This window comes from Phasianus colchicus, chromosome 5, assembly GCF_987193195.1.
Source record: "Phasianus colchicus chromosome 5, bPhaCol1.hap1.1, whole genome shotgun sequence".
Lineage (NCBI taxonomy): Eukaryota > Metazoa > Chordata > Aves > Galliformes > Phasianidae > Phasianus > Phasianus colchicus.
The window spans coordinates 6817551-6837731 of NC_143440.1; the positions used below are offsets into that span (position 1 = coordinate 6817551).

Here is a 20181-nt window from a genome sequence, read left to right on the forward strand (position 1 = left end):
GTTCGCACTCATAAAAAATACAATTTTATACCCACCAAATGTGTGTATGAATGTAGCCTGACATTGCTGAATATCAGGTTGTGTGCCCTGTAGTTCAATTCAGATAAAACCATCAGCACTGGATGAAATTTTCTTGCACCTTTCTGACCACGGTGCTGCAACTGAAGAGCATCTCCTTGTAATTTGTAGGCATTTACAGTAATTCTGGGTACCACCTCTATACACTTGAATACACTTGATTTACAAAGCTTTAGGGAAAGGAGAAGGACAAACCGAATTCTCAGCTGAGAATTCATGACAACATACTTGCTTAGATCACGGGTTTTGTCACTTAAATTTTTTTCTCAATTTGCCAAGAAACAGTGCATGGTTAAGCTGAGACCTTACAGGATTTTCTATGCAGATAATGCTAATCCAAAGTCATCTTGGGCTTCTTTTGGGGAGCTGAACATCATCTGATATTGCTGTGCCACTGAAAAAGAACCAGAGACTCAGGAGCAATAAAAACATGTCAAGCAGGATTCAACACTGGAAACTAACACTGCAGGCATCAGTCCCTGCCATTGAAGTAAAGAATTACAATATTTTCCTTGATGATCCCACCAAAAACATGGAGATACTTTACAGAACCAAGCAGTAGAAGGAGACAGTTTTCATCATCTTCTCTAGGAAGATAGAAATGTGTCAGAAAGATGAAAGAATACAATCATCATCAACAACAACCCAAGCAAATAGACAAAGATGAGAAGATCGTTTGTTTTTCCTACTGTTAGTCCTGTCATCCATTCTCTATCTTTTGATTTGCATTTGATTCATAAGTGTTCGTAATTAGTACCAAACTGGTATCTCTGTGTCTTTCCAAATCTCCTAGGGAACTGGTTATTATCCTGACAAGCAAGCTGATGGACAGCATTTTTTCCTCTCCATCAACCTTCTAAGTGCATTTTTCACCTCCTTGTTCCGGAAGCTGTATACCAGAGGATTCAGCATAGGAATGACCAGGGTGTAAAATACTGCAGAAATTTTTTCCTGTTCCAGTGAATATCTTGAACTGGGCTGCACGTGACTCAAACTCACGGGCCCATAGAAGAGTGTTACAGCTGTCAGATGGGAGGCACAGGTGGATAACGCTTTGTACCTGCTTGCCGAGCCCATGCTCAAAACGGAGGAGAGGATGTAGAGGTAGGAGATGATGATGAAGAGAAGCGTTGACATAGCTACAATCCCTGAGAGGGTTACAAGCACCAGCTCATTGAGGTGGTTGTCAGAGCAACTGAGCTGTAACAGTGGGTTTGTGTCACAGAAAAAGTGGTTGATGGTATTAGGGCCACAGAAGGACAATTTCAGTAAGCCACAAGTATGTACCAATGAGTTACAGAGTCCCCCTAAATATGACCCAAATACCAGGCAAACACAGACTCTTCTGGCCATAAGAGTGGTATAAATCAGTGGGCTACATATAGCGACGTAGCGGTCGTAAGCCATTGCAGCCAGCAGAAATCCTTCTGTGGTCACAAACACAACAAATGAAAAATGCTGGGCAAGACATCCTGAGTAAGAAATAGTCTTATTTTCCACTGAGAAGTTTACTAGCATCCTCGGAATAAAAACAGAAGAATAGCAGAGATCCACGATGGACAAGTTAATGAGGAAGAAATACATGGGTGTTTGCAGCTGGAAGTCAATTGTGATCAAGATGATCATGCTGAAGTTGCCTATCAGGGTGATGACATAGATCAGCAGAATCATCACGAAGATTGGAGGCTGTAGTTCTGGGCGATCCGTCAGTCCCAAGAGGATGAAGTAGGTGACTGTGGTGTGATTGATTACTGTCATCCTCACCTCTGTAGCAGTTTAACTGCTGAGATGAGGTCTGTGGTGACCATAAAGCTAAGAGAGGAAGAAAAGTATTTCATGAGTAGTCCTACCATCAAGAAGCACAGAGTTTGAGATTGTGTACCTGGATCTTGCTTCCCTTTTGTCCAGCTGTGATTCTTTAGAACATCCTCAAAACTGCTGATAATATTTTCACCAATTAGACCATGCTCAAGGGGATAATAATAGTGAGATGCCCAATGATTCTTCTTTGGGGGACAGCAGTGTGCATCTGCAACAACACTAATGATCTAATTAATTAAACTAAGATCCTAATTAATATCTTTTGTTGATGCTAAGTTTGACGAGCAAGTATCAGCTGTGGATTCAGGAACACATGTGCTAAATGCTGAATGAGTTCTGTAATTGCCTTTGTCTTTTCAGCTAAGCATTTCTTGTTCCCTATTCACCAGGAAATAATTAAACTCACCAGAATATATTTTGTCTGGAAGGGAAGCATCTAAACAAAACCAGTAGCTCTCACTTTGGCCTATGAAGGACCCATTCTTTGTCAGTCACTAGGAGAGGCAGCCAGACTACCCAACTATTTAAAATATTAACACAGACCGTGGGAAGTGGCAGGTTTGGTTCTCTTTCATGAGTAAACTGATGCAAATCCAAAGCTGCTTTCTAGAGGAAGGCACATGATGGGGTGGTCCTCCTTCTTATGACTGAACTTGTATTTTATTCAGAAGACACTCACACAAAATATAAATAAATGACATGCATTTTTTGATATCTGGGTATGCTGTTAGATCAGAGGAGACTTTCCAAGGCAATCAGACAATTATCATTTCTATGTCTAAATATAATCCAGACTTCCAAATTAACTAGGGTACTCTTACAACCCATGCATTATTAAACAGTGATGGTGGCAACTACTCATCTTATTTATTTCATCCCCTATTTGGAAGGGAGTGAGCAGGCTGGAAGCCTACCAGTAGGCTGAATTACTCTCTGGGGAGTATAGTCTACTTCCAGTAACCAAAAAAGCAGCCAAAATGTTTAGCTTGAATAGCCGCTCATATTTTTGTGTATGACAATTGCTCTTAATGATTTAAGCTAACAGAATCACAGAATCACAGAATCGTAGGGGTTGGAGGGGACCTCCAGAGATCATCGAGTCCAACCCCCATGCCAAAACAGGTTCCCTACACCATCAGGTTCCCTAACCTGACCATCTCACTCAAACGGAAACTCACAATTCTTAGAAAAGCAAATAAAAAATGTTTTGAGGTCTCTGGGTGTGAAATTCAAAGAACAGTATTGTTTTCCCCAGTCTTTCTTGTGCATTCATACCTGGATGTTTTAGAGGAGGCTGTTGGGATGTGCTGTCAAACACTCAGAGCAGGGGACCTGTCAAGGTCTGTATGGCAGCTCTGTGCTAGAACACGGAGACAAGGACGTACCTGGATTTTAAGGCTCAGAAACACTTCTTTCGCCAATCCTGAATGAACTTCCAAACACTCCAGCACTGCAGATATCTGGATTCTCTCTCTGAACGATGCCATCACAACCTATGTCTGCCCATAGAGAAGTACCTTCATGTCTAGCTTTCAGCTGGGTGCTCCAGGCTCCATCATGACTTTTTGTCTAAGTGACGTCTCTGCTCTGTAGTTTCTCCTTCGAGAAGACGTACAACCAAAGGAAACATCAGGACCTGCTACTGCAAACATTTGCTTCTTGGGCTCTTAGGAACTGAACAAACAACTGAGTCTTCTTTAGCTAATATTTTTCAGATGGAACACAAAGGACATAATTACAGTGTCCTTGTGGGAGCCCTCTAATAGGCAGACAGAGGTCTTGTCTCCCACAGCTGCTCACAGTCCTCTACAGCCCCATTTCGGGCAAATCCTGTTTGCTTTACTAAGACAAAGGAGTGAGGAAGGATGCCTTAGGAATATTGCATGTCTGTAGGACATGTAGGAAAATCAGTGGAACACACAGGAACACAGACATTTAGGTCTATTAACCTGGTGCTAGTCACTACTCAGTCTCCACTCTCATCCCTTCACTCGTGCAGCTGCATATCTTGTAGAACATGGGCATTGCAGGCAGAGTGCTGTTCTTTCTGGCTGATGTGTCCTTTGGGTGGACTCAGTGTTCAACCTATACCAAGAACTCATGCTGGATGCCCTGTAATGTGAGGGCTCATTGCTCTGGTTACTTGTTTTTCATACAGATGTTGTGTTGTGTTTGGATGACTGAAAGAGAATGCATGACCTTGTCACAATACCTGGTCACGCAACTTGACACATCCTAAATTCAGATCTTCTGCTGATGGAGAATCCATCCAAAGTGGATTGTTATACTTGATTGATTACAGGTGCTGATGAAAGCCAAGCAAAACATGATGAAATTTCAGAAATGCTAGTTTCCGTGCCTGGCTACATAAGAGAAAAAAGATGATCTCTTTTGGAAAATAACAAATAGAATATTTTACTGATGGTCTTCATCCGGTTGAGAATCACCGGACTACTCACATTTACAAAGAAGATAGGTGGAAAAGTGGAACGGATGGTTTCTGTTACTTTCACATTACGTTTCCCTCCTTCAGGAAAGATCTGATCGCCCCTTTAAATGCCAGGAGCCTGAGGCAGAGAAAAGAAGATGTAAATAGATTTCTGAAGAGTTCTGCAGATGTGATAACAAAATTCACAAAGCCCAAGAAGCAATCTCAATTGGAAAAAGAAAAAAAAAGCTTGTATGAAATATGAAAAAAAGCATTTGTAAAGCGTTTCGTAGAATCAGAAACCATAGGATTGTTTGGGTTGGAAGGGATCTTGAAGAACATCTGGTTCCAACCCCCTGTAATTTTGGTCATTATTTTTCATTTTTTTTTCTTAGTCCCTTTTCAATGACCTTCAGAAGCAATCTCTCTTTGATCTCTCTTTGTTCTGCTTGCTTTTGCTTGCAGTCACCAGATGAGGAGACAGAGAAGGAGGAAGGAATGCTTCTGAGAAATGTCAATCATGGAGAAGTCTTTAAATTTGCGGGGTTCCAGTGGTGGGGAAAAGGAGCTCTCACTGTCAGGAGCCTGCAAGACCTCCGGAATGTGTGCTGGCAAGCCAGACTTATTCTGTACATAGGAAGCACAGCAAGGGGGGGAACACAAGCCCTGTTCAAAGCTCTCGTCAGCAGAGCTGCAGCAACCTCTGCAACAGCTTTAGTCCAGCTTCTGTGGACCAAGCTGGTAAAGATTCAGTCTCCAAGACTTCAGCCAGTCAGAGCTTGTTCATTTTCCTGAATGTAGCTTTGCTGTGTGTATGAGAAAGAAATCACGCAGTGGTCCTCGAAGCGCACACACTGCGAGCAAAACAGCACTCCATTTTATAAGCCACTTTCTGGAGGGTTTCCGCTGGTATAATTGCCCATGTCTCATGCTTCCAAGGCATGTAGGATGGAGTTTCCTCTCTTTATTTCCCTCCTAGATAACTTGAGTCACCTTTCACATTGCCCAGTTGCTATGTTTTCAAAACACTCCCACATACTTTGAATGTTAGCAAGGTATGCCAGTAGTAACTCTTGTTTTGTACTAATCCTTGGGACAGCAGCAGGTGATGATGACAGCAGTCACAAGGAATAGTTAAAGCCTTGAGGTGGGATCGAGGTACCTAAATCTGCACAGACGACAATTCAAAATGTTGAGCTTGGCAGGCCAACACGTTAGCTCCTTGTACAGTCCACAGAGAAATCAGCCAGCTTCAGAGACAAGTGTATCTAGTCTGTTTTAAGACTCCTTTCTTGGGAAGGCTTACACAAATCTGAGTGTGCCCATGTCTTTTCATTGGTTACAAAAATGGAGCAAGTTTGTAAGAGATATCCAAACATAAACATTCAATCAAGAAGAGTTAATCCCGCATTGGTTTCCAAAGACTTGAAAGAGGAGACAGCTGATGTCTACAATGAAGAGCCTCAGTAAGGCCTGAATAAGAGAATTTATTTGTGTGTCTTTCCCTATTGCACATCCTTCAATTAGCAATCTTCACAACATGTCTATTATACGCTAATATAAAAGATTCAGGAATCCAGCCATTTGTGGAACATTTTTTGCACCTGTAGGGCAGTGAGTTATAAATGGCCATCTAGTAGTCATATGCCATTGCAGCCAGGAGAAACATCTCAGTGTTGGGAAAATGTGCAAAGAAGCCAACCTGTATAAGGCATCCACTGTACGACACTCCCTTTGACACCTTTAAAAAGCAGAGCAGCAGATTGGGAGTAGCAGTGGAAAAATGTAACACCTAACAATGTATTTCTAAGGAGGAAGTGCAAAGGAGTGTGCAGTTGTCTAGTTGGAGGCCTACCAGTGTTCCCCAGGGGTCAGTGCCAGATCTGGTCTTGCTCAATATCTTCATCAATGACCTGTATGAAGGGATAGAGTCCAGCCTCAGCAAGCTTGCTGATGATACAAAGCTGGGAGGAGTGGCTGATACACTGGGAAGCTGCACCACCGTTCAGCTAAACTGACCGACTGGGAGGTTTATAAAACAAAAGCAAGTATAGGGTCCTGCGCTTGGGGTGAGATAACCATATGCATCAGTACAGGTTAGGGGATGACTTGTTGGAAGACTTCTAGGTCCTTCCCTGTAGAAAGGATCCCTGGGGGTCCTGGTAGGCATCAGGTTGGCCATGAACCAGCAGTGTAACCTTGTGGGCAAGAAGACCAACAGTGTCCTGGAGTGCATTAAAATGAGTGTGGCCAGGAGGTCAAGGAACCTGATCCTCCTCCTCTACTCTGCCCCGGGGAGGACACATTTAGACTACTGCATCCAGTTATGGGCACCCAAGTTCAAAAAAGTGACAGATCTCCTAGAAGGAGACCATTTGAAGGCCACAAAGATGATACAGGGTCTGGAGCATCTCCTTAATGAGGAAAGGCAGAGTATCAGGGTCTGTTCAGCCTGGAGAAAAGAAGACAAAATATTCATAAATATCTAAAGGGAAGTGGGAGGCAAAGGGATGAGGCCAGGCTCTTCTCAGTGGTGTGTAGTGATAGGACAAGGAGCAATGGCCTAAAACTGAACATAGGAAGTTCCATACAAACACACAGAAGAACTTCTTTATGGTAAGGGTGGTGGAGCACAGGAACAGGTTGTCCAGAGAGGTTGTGGAGTATCCTTCCATGGAGATATACAAGACTCATATAGATGCCTACCTGTGTGACCTATTGTAGGGTACCTGCAGGGGTTTGGATTTGATGATCTTAGTAAGTCCCTTCCAACCTCAGCAGTTCTGTGATTCTGTTAATTCTGTGAAGGCTGAGACCCATCTGTAAATAAATCTGACAAAGGAGGTCAAGGATAACAAGAAAATCTATGGAAAAACAGAAGACTAGTGATAATGCGGGTCCAGTACAGAATGAAGTAGGTGCTTCTCCTGGTATCAGGAGACTCTCAGAAAGCAGAAATGATGGATAAAATAGAAATTTATACTTGTTTTCATTTCACAAAGACTTACTAGACCTCTTGCTTCTCTTCAATTGTGTTCAGGACAAGGAATGTCAGGATATAACAATCATCTCATTCACCTACAATTTATATTTATTGCTCTAATAACATTCTACTGGGAGAAGGGAACCAGTCCCAACCTGCCCTTAAAAATCCCTTTCTCTTCGATCAAAATGATGATGAGGTGGAAATAATTTCAAACGCACATTTATATTTTTCTGTCCAGATACAGTCAATACAGTCAAAGCCACTTTGACACTGAGACAACTCATTCATGAGTCATGAGTTTCCAGTGACTACACTGAGATCATATGCATCTTGGTGACATATAGACATCTACATGTCCCATTCCACATGTTTGTTCGATGAGCTGATTCACACCATGAGGGAGGATTGTACCCTCAGCACACCTCTATTGCTGATTTTCTGGCATTGTGAGTGCAATGGCACTACAGCAGAAACACGTTAATGTAAATCTATTCTCTTCCTTTCCTTGCCTTGCTCTGTATCTCAAGGCAGAGATCTCCACATCTATGTACAGGGAAGTTGTTTTTGTGGATGTGCTCACCTCTCCTCTGTGATGCTACACGGAGCTTCTTGTTTAAGATCTGAGTGCCTCCAGTTCTCTCCACACTGAAGATGTGCCAAGGGGAGAGACTGACTTCACTTGTGTTGCACTGAACATACAGTTGGACTCACCAGTGAGAGCATCTCCACTCAGATTTCCCTTGGACAGAGAAGGGAACTGGGACCAGAAAAATACCTGCCACACTAGTAGAGAAGGGTGGTTTGTGCTGCTCTTCTACTTGTTATAGCATACTGTCATCCTGAAGCTTTAAAATGAAAATAATACCTCAAAATGGATTCAGGAAAATGAATGCTGTTACACATGCAATAAACTTCAGATCAGGAAATACTCTTTTCATAATAGAACTTAAATTCACATTAAACATATTTAATATGCAAAGACAACAGACATTTAAAACTGCATATGTACTTACATGGTTTCTTCTAGAAACTTATTTGTAAATCATCCCTTTCAATTCAAAATGGGATCTCACTGGCCAAACCAAGGATCAGTGAAGCCAAACGTTGGTGGCTATGACTCTGCGTAGAGCATCCTTTACCTCCTTGTTCCTCCAGCTGTAGATGAGGGGGTTCAGCATAGGGATCACCACAGTGTAGAACAAAGATGCAAGTTTGTCCTTGTCCAGAGAGAAGCTCTTGACAGGTCGCAAATACATGAAGATGAAGGTTCCATGGAACAAAAAAACAGCCATCAGGTGAGAGGTGCAGGTGGAAAAAGCTTTGTATTTGCTCTCCTTGGAGCGGATCCTCAGCACAGTCAGAATAATGAAAATATATGAGATGAGTGTGGAAATTATGTTGATGATCACAAACAAGCTTCCAAAAATGAAAACCAGCAGCTCATTGAGAGCGGTACTGGGAGAAGAAATCAGGAAGAGAGGGCTGATATCACAGAAGAAATGGTTTACCACATTTGAAGAGCAAAAGGATAGTTTTAGCAAGCTACTGGTGTGCACCAGAGAGTTCAGGAAGGCCACGAAGTACAAACCTTTCACCAGCCTCCAGCAGACCGCCTTGGTCATGATGGCACTATAAAGCAGAGGTTTACAGATGGCCACATACCGGTCATATGCCATCACAGCTAGCAGCAGGAGCTCCATGGTTGTCAACAAAATAAAGCTAAAGTACTGCAGAATGCAACCTCCATATGAAATTGTTTTTGTTTCCTCTAAAAACGTGGCCAGCATTTTGGGAGTGATGACTGTAGAATAAACTGCATCCGTGAAAGACAGATTTTGGAGGAAAATATACATCGGTGTTTGAAGCTGAAGATCTATGCTGATTAATGCAGTGAGACCCAGATTTGTCGTCAAAGTGGTGATGTAGATGGCTAAAAACAGCATGAAGAGAGGTATCTGCAGCCTTGGATTTTCTGTCAATCCAGTCAGACTGAACGCGGTTGGTGTTGTGCAGTTTCCTGAAGCCATCAGGCTTGGCTGTGTGCTGTCTGCAGGAGGAGGGGCAATAAAGTTTTATTAGTGCTTAGAAATTAATGGGGTAAGGAAACACGCAATGCTGACATCCATAATCAACAAGCAAAAAGCAGAGACTTGGGAAATCCCCAAGTTCCTAAAATGCACTTTGCTATGAGAAATAACTCTACCTAGATAATGAAATGTTATTTACCCATTCACTTATTCCACCCAAACCAGCTATCTAAAATCTTGTTGTCTAATATTAGTCAGTTGCATAGGCTCTCTTTCTCTGCAGTGAGAGGAGACATCAGATTGATCATGTTCTTGGGTGAGGACAGAAGTGTTTTTGTTGACCAGAGAAGAATATAGACCAGATACAATTTTAGGGAGCATTCATATCAATATAAAGCCCACTCTATGTATGGCAGCTGAACTTTACTTGTCTTCAAAGACTTCCAGACTTCTTACATTTAGCAGAGAGTAGTAAGGCACCAGTAGGATGGCATGCATCGCATCTACTCCACGCACTTGGAAGATACATATCTGAGGATAAGAATCTAATGGCATGAAACCGAGAAGTGTTACTTATGGATGCCATGTCAAGATGTGATATCAGTCCTACGTCCTAGGCAAACATGCTATTCAGTAGCTGTGCTTATCCTCTGCTCATTCCTTTTAGTTGCACGGGAGAAGCATTCAAGCAATGCAAGCTAGAAAGGAAAAAAACCCAGAAGGTCCCCAGTTACTGATTAGAGTCTTTGTAAAAAATGAGACAAACTGCTTTACTCTCCTCTACAATGTCTCAACCCATTTGATGCAGAGACATGCCTTTGTAGCTAAGACTTAATTCAGTTCTGTAGTTGTGCAGAATCAGCAGGCAACTTTCAGCAGATACTTACTTTGCAATGCAAACTTCAGTAAGGACTAATTTTCACAGGAAGTAATAAGAGCTATCCAGCTTATTTATGTCTTGCTCATACCTCCGATTTTTAATCCTTGTGTCCAGAAGGCAGGCACATAGCTGCAGAGCTGTGTTAGTACACTCAGAAAATGTCTGAACCTATTATATATTGGACAGGCAGACCCACAGTAGCATGGCAATTATTCTGCACTTTACATCCCCTGAGAGAGAGGAGCTAATTACATCACAACGACATCTTAAGAAGCTTTATGTATTTCTGATGCTTTTAGGTGTTGCTTGTTGTCAGTGATTGCAGTCTGTGGAAATCAGAGTTGATTACGTGAAGAAAATCTCTTACAGTGTTCTTCAGACTTTGGTTACATCCTAGAATCACAGAACCACAGAATGGTTGGGTTGGAAGTATCCACAAAGCCCCGCCAGTCCCAATCCCTGCCGTGGGCTGATTGCCCCCAAACAAGATCAGGCTGCCCAGGGCTCTCCCACACCTTGCCTTGGGGACCTCTAATGATGGGGTATTCTCAGCTTCGTCTGTGTTATTGCCTTGCTCCGCCCGGAATGAAAGATTTTTCCTAAATATCTGTCCTGCACTTCTCGTCTTCAAGTTTAAAACCATTCCCCCTTGTCTTATCACTATCAGACTGCATAGAATGTTGGTCTCCCTCTTTTTTACATGCTCTTTTAAGTAATGGTAGACCTCAATGAAGACTCCTGGAGCCTTCTCTAAAAAGCCCCACTTCCTCAGCCTGTATTCATCTAGAGAAGAAGAGACACAAGGTGGGATATTCTTATATAGTCACATTAATCTATCTTATCCTAAGATAGTTTAATGCTTAATTATCTCCTGAGTCATCCTGTTCCACGTGTATGCAGAGTAGGAGATGACTCCAGAAGGTGTTTGAGGATACCTATGTCTTCTTACTGCCTAAGTCTAACTTCTGTTCTTCATTGGTGTATAGAAATCTAAGGTCCCCCCGTGCCTAGCACTAGGTGTACAGTCCAGCCTCGTCTTTCCAGCTGCCTTACTGACAAAGACCATCTTTAGAGATGATTCAGCTAAAGTTTCTCAGACACCGGAACATCTGCATTGGCAGAGGGAAACTAGCAGGCTTTTCCAGAGTGAACGTGTAGTCTTTAATGTCTCATTATCAGTCTATGATTTGGCTATCATCTGTATGTGCTTTCTTTCTAGGCAGTGAAGAAAGATAGACTGTCTGAAGGGTAATGTGAGTATAATTCAGCCACAACCTTAAAAATACTGACATTTTCCCCCCTTGCTGTGTCTCTAAAGGGACCCTGAGTAAAACAGCTTGCATGTAGTTGTGTGCTTTTCAGATTTCATGTTTGTCAGTGAAAACACTGTTACATTACAGTATGTGGAATGTTGAACAGATAATTAAAGTTGCTTAATCTCTGTTTCTTTCACCTGCCTTCTGCATATTGCACAACTCCTTGGTATGGAGCTTCATGTATTGCACTTGTAGAACAGGGCAAGACACATTGGCTTGAACAGCTACATGATACTGTGAGCACAGGAATCCCAAATATTTCAGCTGATTCCTGTAATTAATGACAGCAAATAATCATTTGAATTTATTTGCAATTTGAATACACCTCGGTATGAAATGAGTGAAGAACTCTAGTTGAGTTGCTTTGAGATACCTGTTCCTGCTTGAAAGAGGATGTTCAAAGTACTCTGCTTTGGAAAATGAAGTTAAATCTTCACACTGTCCCAGAATAATACCACAAAAGACAAATGTACTCGATAATACCACACATGTTCAAAGACAGTATATAATTTGCTATTTGGAACCATAATGCCAAAGATTTGTCCCTCAGCTTGTCTTTTGAGACCAGGTGTTATCAACATTTATAACCGATAGCTGCTGGTGAAGCTTTCTGGTGTCGTTTGTTTTTCTAGGAATTTCACTCATTTTTTTCTGTACTAAAAGTATTAAACAAAAACAAAGCTTTCCAGTATGCTTAGAACAATAGCAGGGGTTCACATCTTTATGTCTACATCTTTATAGGTGGTAATTGCAAACATGAACATTTGTCTCTTCCCAAACTTAACCTTCTTTGTCCAATACAGATGTCTACATAAGTTCTTCACTTGGACTTCCTGTTCAGTCATGGGAAAAAAACAAGCAAAGGAACAAACAGGTATTTCTGGGGCTCAGTCATCCACAGCTAATGGGAGTGAGAGTCTAAAATCAGTTAGATGATTGTGATCCTGGACTGTAAATGTTTGGTCTTCATTATGAAGGGAAATGAGAGAAACCACTTCAGAGGTAGACATCTGTGTTATGGACATCTCAGGTTAAACAAGGGAATCTTGTCTAATTAGACTATAATGAGACTGCAAGAAAATGATTTCAAGTAATCCAAAAGTGGATTACATACCTTTTCTTGCAGCTTCCATAGAAGTTAATTAATAACGTCCTGGGCCCCAGAGAAAGTGGATGGCTGGTGACCAGCATCTTCCCTCTTCTGTTGTTTCAGGAAAGGATAGCACAGTGAGAACTGATTACCAAGCAAACATAACGTCAAATCTAACCTAACAGTGTCCATCCACATAATTGGCACATGCTTCTTCACCTAGAGATTTGATACTATCACCATCTGAAAGCCCAGACAGTCCACTGCATGACAGCCTATGCTCATTAACTTTGTTCAAGGGTTTTCATGCAAAAATCAGCAAACATTTGGGAATTCGTTTCTCTTTATTTCAGAAGGCAGCTCTCTAAGCATGAGCCATGCAACATGATCTGCTATGTGTCAAGCAGATCACACCTTCTCTAGCAAATATTGTCTCCATGAAGAAATAAAAGTTCTGTTCTGTTTAATAATACAGGCACAAAAACATGAAACCACCCTTGGACAACAGGTGTCATGGGGAGAAGGCAGATACATGAGAAGAAGTCAACAAACAGGTCAGGTCTTGTGACTGCCAGGCACATTCAGAGGCAGTTCAAGGCCTCCTGCTTTGGAAAAAGCAGGAAGTTAAATCTTCATACTGTCACAGAAGAGTACCTCAAAAGAAAAGTGTACTTGATAGTACTATACATGTCATTCACTTGTTGCAACACACTATGAATTTAGGTATTTGGAACAAAGTCTTTTCTCTCAGCTTTGTCTTTGCATTTTGCAAGGTGCTTGCAGTGATTAGTGCACTCTCTCACCCTAAATGTCCTTCTAAAGCTGCTCCTCACCTCCCTGTTTCTCAGGCTGTAGATGAAGGGATTCAGCATGGGGACCAGGAGTGTGTAGAAGACTGCTGAGACTTTCTCCTGCTCTATTAAGTAGCTGGAGCTGGGCTGGATGTAGCTAAAAGTAAGGGATCCAAAGAAAATGGTGATGACTGTCAGGTGAGAGGCACAGGTGTGGAAGGTTTTCTTCCTGCCATCATCTGACTGGATCTTCAGAATGACAGATAGGATGAGTATATAGGAAACAGTGATGACAAAGAGAGTGAAGCTGATGATAACTGTAGAGAAAGCTATTAGCAAAGTCTCATTATGATGGGTATCTGAGCAGGCAAGTTGCAACAAGGGAGGGATGTCACAAAAGTAATGACTGATGACATTAGGACCACAGAACGGCAGCCCCAGCAAGCCACAGGTGTGTGTCAGTGAGTTCAGGAGTCCCCCCATGTATGATCCCACCACCAACTGCGTACAAACTCTCTTGGTCATAACAGTGCTATAGAGCAGTGGGCGACAGATGGCAACATAACGGTCATACGCCATTGCAGTTAGCAAGAAGCCCTCCGTGGAGATGAAAACAGCAAAGAAGAAAGTCTGGGAAAGGCACGCAGAATAGGAAATGGTTTTGTTCTGTGCAAAAAAGCTCCCCAGCATCCTTGGAGCAAAGACAGTAGCAGAGCAGAGGTCGATGACAGACAAGTTACTGAGTAAGAAATACATGGGAGTGTGAAGCTGGAGGTGAGTCCAAATCAAAACAATCATCCCAAGGTTCCCCAGCACGGTGATGATGTAGATCACTAAGAAGGTGAAGAAGAGAGGAACCTGCAGCTCCATGCAATCTGTCAGTCCTAGGAGAATGAATTGTGTGATTCTGCTGTCATTCTTCCCATTCTTCCCATCCATCTGACACTTGCAGGATGCCCTGGGAGATCTGCTGAATTACAAAGAGTGATCAGTGTGAAGGAAACGGTTTTCATTATAAAGAGAAAATTGAACTGGGCATTTTAGGTTTATTCTGGAACTGTAGCCTGATCATGTAGCCTGATGTGAGAAGGGGTGCCACAAAGATTTGCAGTTGATATTTTATTTTGTTACACACCTGGTGGAGCATGTAAAAATCTATCCAAATACTGCAGCAAGAAATGTACTCTTGAATCTCCATAATCTTACGTGTAACAGATTAGACTCCAAAAGTTAGTGCTATTGCATATAGCTGTTTGTTGGTTGTTTTTTTTTTCATAAATGTGACTTTAATCTGGGATTTCTGTCATTTTCCTTTACTAGCCAAAATGTTATGTAGCCAATGTATCAGTCTCCTAGATGTCTTTTACAAAACAAAACCAGAAGACCAACAACAACATAAACCTTGAATTTTTCTGGGATTTGTCCAGCTCTGCTACAGTTTCTACTGCAGCTGGGATTTCCAGTTTCAGCTAATTACTTCTTCCTCATCATTATCAATACTATTGATCAAATGCTTGATATCAGATGCTGTCCGTTTGAATTCTTGACCTGAATTCCAAATTAAAGCCCACACAGACATAGCAAGGAGAAAGACCTGGAAAACACTGTAAATGACTTTTTCCTTATATCCAACCTAAATCTATCCTCTTTAAGCATGAAAACATTTCCTCATGCCTTAGCAGAACAGACCCTGCTAAAGAGTTTGTACCTTTCTGTCTTACAGTCCCACTTCAGATACTGAGTGGCCATTCTTAGTTCACCTTGCATCCTTCTCTTCTCCAGGCTGCACATCCCCAGCTCTCTCAGCCTGTCCTCACAGGATAGGTATTCTATCCCTTGGATCATTTCTTTGGCCCTCTTCTGGACACAGTCCAGCAGGTCCATGTCTCTCCTTCACTGAGGACTCCACGTCTGGATGCAGTGCTCCAGGTGAGGTCTCACAGCATAGAGCAGAGGGGCAGGATCACCTCCCTCACACTGCTGACCACGATTCTTTTGATGCAGCCCAGGATACAGTTGGCTTTCTGGTCTGCGAGGACGCATTGCTGGCTCATGTCCAGCTTCCTATCCACCAATGTCCCCAGGTCTTTTTCAGCAGAGCTGGCTCAATCCTTTCATCCCCTAGCTTGTATTGGTAGTGGGGGTTGCCTTGGTCCAGGTGCAAGACCTTGCTTTTGTGATGGCAACTGTACCATGGTTTCCTAGTAGCACATGGAAATAGGAAGTTTCTGTCTCCTGGTGTCAGAGCAAAGCTAAGAACTGATGGGAAAGAAATGCGAAAGTAGAGAGAGCTTTGCACAATGTAGCAACCTGGGAAAGAACCATATTCTTAGAAGCACATTGAGAACTGGCAGCCAACACACCCAGCATCATGCAGTTCTAGTGAGCATCTACACTTCAGTTTCTTACCTTGGATTGACTTCTGTAGAGCCCAAATTCAGACTGATAGAATTAGGTAGCTATGGACCTGAAGTATATCTCTTTCGACCTCAAACAATTTTTAACTTTATGCCTGTTGTCTTGAATCCTTATCTTCCCACTTATCTTCTGAATGCCAGGCTGGAGTCTGCTATCCTTGGATCTGATACAATTTTCCAGGCTTATTACACTAAGAAATAATATCGTAAGTCATTGGTCACTGAAATCTATGTCAGTTCTTGTGGTTCAAAAATATACCTGTCTTAATGGTCCATCATTTCACTCTGCCTTAAGCCCTCTTCAGAGCATGAGTTTCTTGCATTGATTTTAGGAATGAGTTAAAGTCAGTGTGCAACGAACATTTTGATTTTAAAGGAGAGATCTGCAATGTGCTTCTGGGAGCTGGAGCTTGTGCCCTCCATGGTTTAATGCTCCAAGGGCCTGATTATTTCCCTTGATGCTGTTCTGTAGATGTTTACGGATTACTTTACTGAGCCTAATGGCCTAAACCTGAGCAGCAGGAACTGCAAGGAGTCAGCTTTCCTATCAGTGGTTCTCTTTGAACCTGTTTGATAAATACAGTTCCATGTAATGAGCAATTTTAAGTTTTTCAGATAAATGGGCTAGAGACAGAGATTAGAAATTAGAGTTTAGAGTTTAACTGCTCTGAAAGAGAAAATTCCTTGCCTTTTTGAATGGGTTAGAAGGGATCTTACAGATCCTCCAGCTCCAATCCACACTGTGGGCTGGTTGACTTCCACATCTTTTACCTCCTTGTTCCTCCAGCTGTAGATGAGGGGGTTCAGCATAGGAATCACCACAGTGTAGAACAAAGATGCAAGTTTGTCCTTGTCCAGAGAGAAGCTCTTGACAGGTCGCAAGTACATGAAGATGAAGGTTCCGTGGAACAAAAAAACAGCCATCAGGTGAGAGGTGCAGGTGGAAAAAGCTTTGTATTTGCTCTTCTTGGAGCGGATTCTCAGCACAGTCAGAATAATGAAAATATATGAGATGAGGGTGGAAATGATGCTGCTCATCACAAACAATGAAAACCAGCAGCTCATTGAGAGCGGTACTGGAAGAAGTCTGAAGGAGTCGTAAAATCATAGAATCACAGAATTATAGAATGGCTTGGGTCGGAAGGGACCCCAAGGATCACCAAGTTCCATCACCCCTTCCACAGGCAAGGACACCCACTTCCAGATCTGGTACTAGATCAGGCTGCCGTGGGCCCCATCTAACCCGGCTATGAACACCTCCAGGGACAGAGTATCCACAACCTCTCTGGGCAGGCTGTTCCAGCAACTCACCACTCTCTGTAAAGAACTTCCCCTGACATCCAATCTAAATCTTCTCTCCTGGAGGGAAGAGTGGGCTGTTATCACAAAAGATATGCTTCACCACATTTCAAGAGAAAAAAAGGTAGTTTTAGGAAGACAATGGTGTGTACCAAAGAGTCCAGGAAGACCCAGAAGTACAAACCTTTCAACAAACTTCAGCAGAGCATCTCAGTTGTGATGGCAATATAAAGCAGAGGTTTATAGATGGCCACATACCAGTCATATGCCATGATAGCTAGCAGCAGACACTCTGAAACTGATAACAAGACAAAGCTAAAATACTGTGTAATGCAAACTGCGTATGTAACTGGTATTGTTTCTATTGCTCTTTGGCACCCAAAACTGTACCCAGTACTCGAGGTAAGGCTGTACCTCTGCAGCGTAGCGCAGGAAAGTCTGTTCCCTTGACTGGCTGGCAATACTGTGCTTGATGCACACCAGGATATGGCTTGTCTTCCTGACTCTGGGTCACACAGCAGTGCAGAAAAGACAATGTGAATGCCCCATCCCTGCGGGTGCCCAAGGGCAGGCTGGGTAGAGCCCTGGGTAGAGCAGTCTGTTCGGATTCAGACGCAAAAAGCCTATGTCAGGGATTGGGGCTGGCGGGGCTTTGTGGATACTTCCAACCCAACCATTCTGTGGTTCTGGGATTCTGGGATGTAACCAAAGTCTGAAGAACACTGTAAGAGATTTTCTTCACGTAATCAACTCTGATTTCCACAGACTGCCATCACTGACAACAAGCAACACCTAAAAGCATCAGAAATACATAAAGCTTCTTAAGATGTCGTCGTGATGTAATTAGCTCCTCTCTCTCAGGGGATGTAAAGTGCAGAATAATTGCCATGCTACTGTGGGTCTGCCTGTCCAATATATAATAGGTTCAGACATTTTCTGAGTGTACTAACACAGCTCTGCAGCTATGTGCCTGCCTTCTGGACACAAGGATTAAAAATCGGAGGTATGAGAAGGACATAAATAAGCTGGATAGCTCTTATTACTTCCTGTGAAAATTAGTCCTTACTGAAGTTTGCACTGCAAAGTAAGTATCTGCTGAAAGTTGCCTGCTGATTCTGCACAACTACAGAACTGAATTAAGTCTTAGCTACAAAGGCATGTCTCTGCATCAAATGGGTTGAGACATTGTAGAGGAGAGTAAAGCAGTTTGTCTCATTTTTTACAAAGACTCTAATCAGTAACTGGGGACCTTCTGGGTTTTTTTCCTTTCTAGCTTGCATTGCTTGAATGCTTCTCCCGTGCAACTAAAAGGAATGAGCAGAGGATAAGCACAGCTACTGAATAGCATGTTTGCCTAGGATGTAGGACTGATATCACATCTTGACATGGCATCCATAAGTAACACTTCTCGGTTTCATGCCATTAGATTCTTATCCTCAGATATGTATCTTCCAAGTGCGTGGAGTAGATGCGATGCATGCCATCCTACTGATGCCTTACTTCTCTCTGCTAAATGTAAGAAGTCTGGAAGTCTTTGAAGACAAGTAAAGTTCAGCTGCCATACATAGAGTGGGCTTTATATTGATATGAATGCTCCCTAAAATTGTATCTGGTCTATATTCTTCTCTGGTCAACAAAAACACTTCTGTCCTCACCCAAGAACATGATCAATCTGATGTCTCCACTCACTGCAGAGAAAGAGAGCCTATGCAACTGACTAATATTAAACAACAAGATTTTAGATAGCTGGTTTGGGTGGAATAAGTGAATGGGTAAACGAGATTTCATTATCTAGGTAATTTCTCATAGCAAAGTGCATTTTAGGAACTTGGGGATTTCCCAAGTCTCTGCTTTTTGCTTGTTGATTATGGATGTCAGCATTGCGTGTTTCCTTACCCCATTAATTTCTAAGCACTAATAAAACCTTTATTGACCCTCTTCCTGCAGACAGCACACAGCCAAGCCTGATGGCTTCAGGAAACTGCACAACACCAACTGCGTTCAGTCTGTCTGGATTGACAGAAAATCCAAGGCTGCAGATACCTCTCTTCATGCTGTTTTTAGCCATCTACATCACCACTTTGACGACAAATCTGGGTCTCACTGCATTAATCAGCATAGATCTTCAGCTTCAAACACCAATGTATTTTTTCCTCCAAAATCTGTCTTTCACAGATGCAGTTTATTCTACAGTCATCACTCCCAAAATGCTGGCCACGTTTTTAGAGGAAACAAAAACAATTTCATATAGAGGTTGCATTCTGCAGTACTTTAGCTTTATTTTGTTGTCAATCTCAGAGTGCCTGCTGCTAGCTGTGATGGCATATGACCGGTATGTGGCCATCTGTAAACCTCTGCTTTATACTGCCATCATGACCAAGGCAGTCTGCTGGAGGCTGGTGAAAGGTTTGTACTTCGTGGCCTTCCTGAACTCTCTGGTGCACACCAGTAGCTTGCTAAAACTATCCTTTTGCTCTTCAAATGTGGTAAACCATTTCTTCTGTGATATCAGCCCTCTCTTCCTGATTTCTTCTCCCAGTACTGCTCTCAATGAGCTGCTGGTTTTCATTTTTAGCAGCTTATTTTTGATCATCAACATAATTTCCACACTCATCTCATATATTTTCATCATTCTGACTGTGCTGAGGATCCGCTCCAAGGAGAGCAAATACAAAGCTTTTTCCACCTGCACCTCTCACCTGATGGCTGTTTTTTTGTTCCATGGAACTGTCATCTTCATGTACTTGCGACCTGTCAAGAGCTTCTCTCTGGACAAGGACAAACTTGCATCTTTGTTCTACACTGTGGTGATCCCTATGCTGAACCCCCTCATCTACAGCTGGAGGAACAAGGAGGTAAAGGATGCTCTACGCAGAGTCATAGCCACCAACGTTTGGCTTCACTGATCCTTGGTTTGGCCAGTGAGATCCCATTTTGAATTGAAAGGGATGATTTACAAATAAGTTTCTAGAAGAAACCATGTAAGTACATATGCAGTTTTAAATGTCTGTTGTCTTTGCATATTAAATATGTTTAATGTGAATTTAA

At 42.4% G+C, this 20181-nt stretch overlaps 4 protein-coding genes and 1 pseudogene across 4 annotated transcripts; 1 reads left to right on the forward strand and 4 right to left on the reverse strand.

Moving 5' to 3' along the window:
• Positions 1 to 882: 882 nt before the first annotated feature.
• On the reverse strand, positions 883 to 1836 carry LOC116237885 (olfactory receptor 5J3-like). Its single transcript, XM_031607311.2, has one exon. The coding sequence runs from the start codon at positions 1834 to 1836 to the stop codon at positions 883 to 885; it is 954 nt and encodes a 317-aa protein (XP_031463171.2).
• Positions 1837 to 8401: 6565 nt separating this feature from the next.
• Positions 8402 to 9363, reverse strand: LOC116241016 (olfactory receptor-like protein COR4). The gene has a single exon (XM_031611622.2). It carries the CDS (start codon positions 9338 to 9340, stop codon positions 8402 to 8404), a length of 939 nt encoding a protein of 312 aa, XP_031467482.2. The 5' UTR covers positions 9341 to 9363.
• Positions 9364 to 13345: 3982 nt separating this feature from the next.
• Positions 13346 to 14448, reverse strand: LOC116237886 (olfactory receptor 5J3-like). The gene has a single exon (XM_031607312.2). It carries the CDS (start codon positions 14354 to 14356, stop codon positions 13346 to 13348), a length of 1011 nt encoding a protein of 336 aa, XP_031463172.2. The 5' UTR covers positions 14357 to 14448.
• Positions 14449 to 16317: 1869 nt separating this feature from the next.
• Positions 16318 to 18798, reverse strand: LOC116237887 (olfactory receptor-like protein COR4; annotated as a pseudogene).
• A 262-nt stretch (positions 18799 to 19060) lies between these two features.
• On the forward strand, positions 19061 to 20039 carry LOC149917704 (olfactory receptor-like protein COR4). The gene has a single exon (XM_090142013.1). It carries the CDS (start codon positions 19101 to 19103, stop codon positions 20037 to 20039), a length of 939 nt encoding a protein of 312 aa, XP_089998139.1. The 5' UTR covers positions 19061 to 19100.
• Positions 20040 to 20181: the final 142 nt, after the last annotated feature.

Coding starts and splice junctions, on each gene's coding strand:
- LOC116237885 (XM_031607311.2), bottom strand. CDS start 1,836: ATGACAGTAATCAATCACACCACAGTCACCTACTTCATCCTCTTGGGA.
- LOC116241016 (XM_031611622.2), bottom strand. CDS start 9,340: ATGGCTTCAGGAAACTGCACAACACCAACCGCGTTCAGTCTGACTGGA.
- LOC116237886 (XM_031607312.2), bottom strand. CDS start 14,356: ATGGATGGGAAGAATGGGAAGAATGACAGCAGAATCACACAATTCATT.
- LOC149917704 (XM_090142013.1), top strand. CDS start 19,101: ATGGCTTCAGGAAACTGCACAACACCAACTGCGTTCAGTCTGTCTGGA.